The following is an 8,550-nucleotide window of genomic DNA, read 5'->3' on the forward strand; positions in this document are numbered from 1 at the left end:
GTAAAAGAGCTATTATAAATTATTATTACATTAATTTATTTTTAATCCATTAATATATCCATAAAATATCCTCAAAGTTCTGATATCTGTCAGGTGACCATCACCGGTTGAATCCAAAAGACTGAAAATTAAGGGTACTTCAGCATTAAAATTATACTCAGTTTATCATATTAGTGACTACATACTACTCAGAGAGCCCCACAAGCAAACTGGAATTGAAATTCTGGTGGCAATTCTGAACTGCATGAAGCCATATGAACGGAGGAAACAGCAATATATACCTGCTAGTTTAGAAAGTTACCAGACAAGTTACACGTTGATAAAAATAGCAACATTAAAATCTTTTCCCAATTCTTTTTATAGATTAATTTATCACATACCTTCAGAGACATAAGCAAAAGGCTTATTCCTAATGGAAAGCATTGTAAATAAGTTGAAAAAGAGAGCCACAAAAGTACCAACCAGCAGTCGGCCCCTAGGGAGGAGGAAAAAAAAAGTATCTTAATTTCATATAATCACAAAACATGAAATCAAGCTATAATTACAGTAACAATATCAATGTACTTAGCTTGCCATCTTTCACTGAGACTGAAGAGTAAGATAAACCAATGTAATACTTAGCAGCTGGCAGCATATTATCATTTTAAGGGTTATGTGAGATCACTGAACTTCATTGTTAGTGTTATTATCACCTGAGGCTGTACATAATGTTCACAATGTTGAGTAACAGTTGTTAACTAATTGCATAACTGCACACACAGATATATGTTTGTGCTTTAAAGATATAAAAATACACTCTCCCCTGGACAGCAAAGCTGGAAAAGCTTAAGTTTCCTAAGGATTTATACCCTATGCCCCTACCCTTTCCTAGGAGAACTACAACTTCACCATACATCCCCTGTCCTAGTCTTTTTGCCCCAAAACACCGTTGCCCTTCCCCTTTTCTCATTACAGTCTCCATCATCTTTGCAACACTTTCAGTTCCCTAATGCTCACAGCATCCTTCCCACCCACATATCAGGCCTCCTAAGGGGCCTCCATAAGAAATTAAAATAGTAAACCCAGCAATAAATAGTTACATCATTATTTAAGAGAGCATGTGCATTACATTTCAATTGTACCTTGAGAAAAACCTATTTGCAATAGAGTTTTCACATAGCTTGAAACAGAGGCCAAGGTACCAAAGCAAATTTGGTGTTGAATGTACTTGCATAATTAACCCATGCTAGATTAAGAATTACAAACACAAAGGGACGTTGAAAAAACACCAGCATTTTACATGTCAAAATTTCTTACGTGTGAATCTCAGGTTGCTCCAGAAACCGCTCTGCACTACAAAAATAATTGAAAATTGGCGTTATATTCATACAATAAAACCTTGATACATGAAGCATATTTTTTCCATCCTGAAGAACTAGCTGCCATTCATAAATAAAAACCTGACAGTCACAGTACTGCAAAAAAATGAAATGCTTAAATAAGCAGAGCAGGTTTTATAAGTGATAAATGCATTTAACACTGAAACGAAGCAAGGTGTAATTCAGATTTTCCAGCTGTTTCCAAACTGTCACATGGGTGCTAGCTACCATGAATGGTGCCCACACAATAAAAAGATGCTCATCAAGGAACATACCAAAAAGTATTGCTGCTGCCACCACTGGTGTTGGAACCACAACAAAAGCAAGTCTGAAATCCCTGACTTACACCTCTTACTAAGCAAGGCCAAATAAAGTGTATTTTGGATACTGTGGTGGAAATACAAATCTTTTCCTGTCCACCACTAAAGTAAGAAACGGCTTCAGCTGTAACAGAAAAACCTGTGAGAAGTTCTAGGAATTTCCTAAAATTGTTGTTTGAAAATGTGAAGGCTTTGACAGTGCGCCATTACTGGAATTCAGCATATTGTCAGTACACAGATCAACCTACAGTATAAAATTGTGAAGTTGTGAACACAGGCCTTTATTACAGAGAAAACAGAACCCTGGAATAGAAAAATGGAAGGTATGCTGTCCTAGTTTTAAATACTACTTGTTAATAAAAGCCTCTTCTTTTTGAAGACTAAAATAATTTTTTAGGCTAACCTCCTGAAATACAAATGCTTCCAAGCATTGATGGTATGTCAAATAAATACTTGAGCAAATTTTGAGGGACTGATGAAGTTGACAGTTTAAACATTCAGATCCATAGTATAGTATGAAGTTGCTTTAATTAATGAAGTAACCGACGTTAAAAAAAAGGTTTCTTTATTAATGAACTTAAAAAGTCAAGATGAATAGGGAAACGCATTAAATGACATAGCTAACTTTTTAGAAAACATGATTCTTAAGAGCACTGAGTCTTTTCCTTGAAAGCTCTTTAATTACATTTATCAATTCCTACCATTACATCTAAAGCCTGCATAGTGTAACCAATGTAAGTGAGCAGTAAGGCTTAGTAATACGTAGAAAAATCTTCAGGGTTTTTTTTTAGAATCTTCACAGATAGCACTTATAGAATGTATATGCTTTTCCTCAGTCTAGAATATTTCCATATGTAACAAAAAATCAAAGGAAATGGTACATATCCCTACCTTTCTTTCAGTATAAAAAGAGCACCAAGCTGTGCCAGAACTGTAGATGCAAATACAGCTAGAACTTCAAACCTTTCAAACCTGAAATTTGAGAATTAAGTTTAGAAACACTGAACATTGAACAATGCATCAACTGCATTCTGGTCTGTGCAGGAACCAGCAGGACAGACTTACTATTTCCATGTCTTTCAAGAGCAGATAGATGGGAAGAAACTGGAAGTCTTATGGAATAGGCATTATTTTCAGTTTCTTTTAAGCCAACACACCGTTCATTTCAAACATTTTATAATTATGCATTTCTCAATTCATTTTCCTGTCCCTCCCCTTTCGTCTCCTCCCCTATTCTGTAACTGTTCTTTTCAGCATCAGTCTTGGGCCTCTTTATTTTCAGAGTCATGGCTGCTAGAGGATACAGGCAATGGCAATCAGAAACGTATCAAATGTTGTATTATCAAACAGTACATCTTGTTATTAGCACTTACCCAAACGAATAGACTGGGCTGGGCTTCTTCATCATTACCCAGTAGCTTATTAGACATGTTACCAAACTGAAAAAAAAGGAGGAAAATGAGACTATGATGAACAACTACAGCCTTTGGAAACTGGACAATCTACAAATACACACTTTAGTCAGCAGCACTGAATAAATTAATATAACCACATGTTTCCACAAACTCGACACCTCCATCACTGTCACAGAGACAGTTCCAGTGAATCCAGGTAAAGTTGTGCTAGGGAATAAAACTCAGACTGCACAGTGGTGTCTCACCTGTTCCCATAAAAGGGGCAGCAAGTAGTTTCAGTGGAAGGGCAGCTGGTCTAATTCCTTACACCAGGTGACAACCTAATGCTGCACTTAGGGCATGCTGTGCTTACCAAGGCTACCACCAGCCTCCTTCAGCATAGAACATCTCTGAGCCTAAGTCAAGCTTACCAAAACTCAAAACTATAATGCATTTTTCCAACTGAGGCCCCAACACAAAGCAGCACAACCAGTGTTTAATCTGCACACGCTCCATGGATTTTTCTGAAAGGGACATGGAGCACATGACACCAGGTAGCCCAGAATCTGACTAACAGGCAAAGGTGGTTTCAGAAAATCCTTTCAGTACTGTCTGGTGTCTCACACAATAATGACAAGTACAAAGCAAAAGCCTACGAGAATATCAGACTAGACACCCAGTAGTTGCTCTTCTTACATGTGCTTTACGAACTTGCCTAGAAACACCATAACCTGAGACAAGCCATTTAAATGAGAAGGAACACAATAAGCAAGAGGACAGGACTGTCACATTTGTGTCACTTCCTCTGTGTCCCAGTGAAAAAGTGAAGAAAGCTCTCCATTAAACTCTTATTTTAGAGCTATACCATGAACTGGATTTAGCACTTTAGATTAAGTCCCAGGCCAGGCCAAGTATTGCCTTTCTTTTCTACAGTGTAATTTGTCTCTATATAAGGCCACAACAAACTGACTTTTTTGGCTGCATTCATCCACACAAGCTCTAATTTACCTGGCCATCCACCAAAAGCCAGAGGTGTCTCTTCCTGTTTTCTTTCCAAGTTTTTCTCTCATATTGAATGTCTGAAATTCCAATCATTTCATCCCCATGGTACTAGCCTGGATTTTTCTAGGATGACTTCCATTTCCTTTGTCTATTTTTAGTCTATTGATCCCTTTGGACAATTTTCTTTAAAATGGGAATCCACTTGGATTCAGCGCCATCTGTGCCTTTATGCAGCCCTTTCTTAATTAATGACAGTGCTAAATGAGACTGGAACAAGAACTCATCCTCACAGCTGCTGAACAATCGCATCCTCACAACCTGATCCACAGCTGTGTGGAGTAAAAGCAAAAGCAGAGGAAATAATACTGCTCATATACAAAAAAGTAAATTCATATACCCAGTAAGACTGTTATAAATCACGAGGAAGATGACAAAAATGAAAGAACCAGAAACAGATTTTTTGCATCAGAATTACTGAGCAGTATTCTCCCTTAGAGCAAATCTAACTCCTGAAAGAGACTGCTGTAAGTTAGAATGATCTCCTAGTCCATCCCCTAATAAGCGAGTGCCAGGAGTATTCTATCTTCTCCTAAAAATAATAATAAAAAAAACTCTATACAAATATGAAATACAACATCAAAACTTTCCCCAAGGTGTAAAAGGTATTTTAAGTCAAGATGACAAAACTCAGCAGATACAAAATTCTAAAAGAAATGAGTCATTAAAGTTACACCACAATTCTAATGCAGTCACAGCTCAAATTAAGTATTTTTGTGCCTATATTGACCATTCGTTTTCCTTTCTGCATGTTTTTTTGCTGTTAGGTATAAACATTTTACTGCTAGACAGATAAGCTGTAGCATGTAGTAGGCAAACCAGACTATGGATAGCTGATCCACACTCTCCATAAGCTACTGAACTAGCACAGGAGATGATGTAGGTTACTAATTTAAAAATACATGCATTTTATAAAGTTTATTTCCCAACCACTGCTATCAATATGCACCTCGCATAAGAACTGAATATGTTTAATGCTACAGGAGGAGCCTCTGGAAAGCTGCCTGCTGGAAAAAGACCTGGGGGTGCTGGTGGACAGCTGACTGAACATGAGCCAGCAGTGTGCCCAGGTGGCCAAGAAGGCCAATGGCATCCTGGCTCCTATCAGAAACAGTGTGACCAGCAGGAGCAGGGAGGAGACTGGGCCCATGGACTTGGTGCTAGAGAGCCCACAGCTTGAGTGGGTTCAGTTTTGGCCACCACAGGATAAGAAGGACACTGAGGTACTGGAGCAGGTCCAGAGAAGGGGAAGGCAGCTGGTGAAGGGTCTGGGGAACATGGTTTATGAGGAGTGGCTGAGGGAAGTGGGATTCTTTAGCTGGAGACGAGAAGGCTGAGTGAAGACATTATTGCTCTCTACAACTCCCTGAAAGGAGACTGGAGTGAGGTGGGGGTTGGTCTCTTCTCCAGGGTAATGAGTGATGGGAGAAGAGGAAATGGGCTGAAGTTACACCAGGGGATGTTTCAGCTGGCTATCAGGAAGCGTTTCTTTACTGAAAGGCTGGTGAGGCATTGGAAGGGGCTGCCCAGGGAGGTCATGGAGTCACCATCCCTGGAGGTGTTCAGAAAAAAGTGGACGTGGTACTTCAGAACATGGTGTAACAGTCATGGTAGCGTTGGGTTGATGGTTTGACTTTATGATCTTACAGGTCTTTTCCAACCTTAATGATTCTATGATTCTGTGTTATGTCTGTATTATCAATACTATCAACGTGTACAAAACTTTCATACGTAGTTTTAATATCATTTTGTTCAGAAACAGAAAAAATCCTAAAAACATGTAATGACCCTGTGGGAAGAGTGCACGGGATCTAGCTCTTGAAATATTTTGATTAGAATTAGGATTACATACTCCTTGTTTCCTGATGCTAAAACTAAGGGATACATCAGAGCCCATGACTGTGGCATTAGGGCAGTATTCCAAGTTAACTACCAGGTAACAGTTTGATTCTAGGCTATGTTGTTACACACTTGCAGAGAGAAATCCCTGACTGAACTGATTTGTTACTAGTCAATCTCAACACAGCTACAATGTTTGTCAGTATTTGCTGTGATGTAAAATTTTATACTCATTTAAGCTACACTTAAACCAGTTAGTGTTCCTGTACTGATGACTCTAAATGACATGGTTTTGTATCTGTAAATGCATTTTAGAAGTACAGAAATATACAAAGTCAGGCACAAATGAAGAGTAAGACTAAATGGGAAAAAACTCACCTGAAAAGGTCAAAGATTGTCAAATATGTGTAAGCAGTTAAAGCTATAAAAAAGCAAATATTAAAACTTAGTATAATTTTTCAATACAGAAATTACTTGTATTTTTTTAAGTCAATCTTGTGCAGCTCTTTTCCATCTTCTATCTACACAAGCCTTCTCTGCTTCTACATCAAGTGTCTCTGCCTTTTTTTATGTGTATATAACGTGATTGTCCTGAACACACCAATATATTTAATATCATAAATAGGTTGATTGTGACAATACTAATTCTAATAAAGCATGTAATAGCACCGAGGTACAAAAGGTCTTAAGCTTGTAACTAAGAATTTAAATACAGAAAAGTCAGGAGATCTTCCAGTAAGACCCCATCTGCCAAAGCAAGAGATCGCTTCTGTCCATTACTGCAATGAAAAGTAGGTTCAACAGAATTTTGCACTTGTTTTGCCTCTCTGACCCATCTTAAAACTGCAAGGAAACGTGTGCCACAAGTCAAAAACGTCAGGCATTCTACTTTCAGTACAGATGACGTGAAGCATCTCAAGAGTCTCCATACAAAAGTAGAAGATACACAAAATACTGAAAAGGAGCATTCCTGGAATTGGAGCAGCCTTCTGCCACACTACAAACATCTTCATGCAACTGCAAGTTAGGATCTCTCTATGTCACAGGTACTATTTACATAAGGAACAGTGTTGCTGACTACCTTAAAACTCTACTTTTTTCAATCTTAAAGATAGAGGGCACTGGAGGAAGACAATGACCACCAGGTCTGGAAAACCATGCAAACTCTGAAGGACTTTCACCCACCTGCACCTGCCTGTCAGAAATGCCTCTAAATTAACTGTTGCAAATCAAAAGGAAACACTCTTTGAAGTGCAGCCACCTAACTCCATTTCATGCTGAACTTGGCTTTTTTAGTATGTTGGAACTTCACAGGCTCAGAAACACACGGTAGTTGAGTGTAGTTTGAGTACAAGAGAGCAACGTACCTATGCTGTTTGTAGAGCTGCACCACATTAGCAGGAAGCCAATACATATTAAATTTATAGCACCAAACAGCAAGATCTTCCAGGACTGTTGATGAGAATAAATACATATTAGACACCTTCCAAAATTTACAAGACAAAAGTATATCTACCTGTTTTTCAAAAACAATATTGCAGTACTTTCACGCAAGCAGAACTGGCTTCTTCCTTCCAAACATCTACAACTCATTTCAGAACAACCAGCCCATATTCTATTTCTAACTTTACAGGCTGTCTCAAAACTCATTTATAAACAGCACTTGTGCATCATACTTAGAATATCTTTTTGCTATTAAACAATCACCCCTATATAACATTTGCATTTTATCATAGCACAGCACCATCTGACTTTTGAAAATAGACTTACACAACTATATATTAGCGAGTTCCTTTCTTTGTGCTGGAACTTAGGTCCCCAAAGTATCTGTGCTTATTCAGTTTATCCTTCTCCTGAACATATTAAATATAAGCACAGTTCTGGAGAGCACTGACAGGGAGAATGCACAGGAAGCAATTTAGCTTCATAGCTGGATCTTTTATTTTTTTTTAAGTGTAGCTAGAAAATTTTAAAGAAAAATTCTCAAAGCATACCCAAGCTAATAATGTATTTTAACTTATCACAGCTATTGTCTTTTTTATTACTATTAATTCTTAAAAATAAATACTTGCCCTCCTATCTGCTGCAACCAGTCTAAATTCATGTGTTAACTTTCCAACCAGCGATCTCTGTGATTTGCGGAACAGGTGTATCGTCCCCTGAAAAAAAGAAAAAAAAAGTTAGAGCTCAAGTAAAGTTTTTACTTAAACAATAATTTAAATTAGCAAAAAGGAAATCTTCATTTATGAACTATTTCCATCATTACATCAAAGCCTCAGGAGGAGGTTTCCATTAACCAGAGACACACCATAAACATTAAATACAACATTTTGGTTAATATATTAGAAAATTATGAAAAACTTAGAATTGAGTTTCATTTAATTATAAACCAGTTTACCAGAAAACATAAAAATAATAATAAAAAAGTAGTATTTTTTAACTTTTATTTAAATAGAACTACTATAGATGTTCTGACAACACAAATATTTTTCTTTATCAGAGCCATCCCACTCGAAGGCAGCTGGTTTATTACACAGGAAAATACTGTTTATATAAATGAGAACCCATGAGAGAAATAAC

The 8,550-nt window shown here is 37.5% G+C and overlaps 1 protein-coding gene across 1 annotated transcript; it reads right to left on the reverse strand.

Moving 5' to 3' along the window:
- Positions 1-380: 380 nt before the first annotated feature.
- On the reverse strand, positions 381-8,129 carry LOC103778949 (zinc transporter 6-like; the record flags this gene model as incomplete). Its single annotated transcript, XM_008946567.1, has 7 exons — positions 381-475; positions 1,297-1,332; positions 2,570-2,650; positions 3,052-3,117; positions 6,349-6,391; positions 7,338-7,422; positions 8,043-8,129. Coding segments are annotated over 7 exons (493 nt in total), but the record flags the coding sequence as incomplete, so codon positions are not given.
- Positions 8,130-8,550: the final 421 nt, after the last annotated feature.

The sequence above is a fragment of the Merops nubicus genome, unplaced genomic scaffold, assembly GCF_000691845.1.
Source record: "Merops nubicus isolate BGI_N331 unplaced genomic scaffold, ASM69184v1 scaffold25688, whole genome shotgun sequence".
NCBI lineage: Eukaryota > Metazoa > Chordata > Aves > Coraciiformes > Meropidae > Merops > Merops nubicus.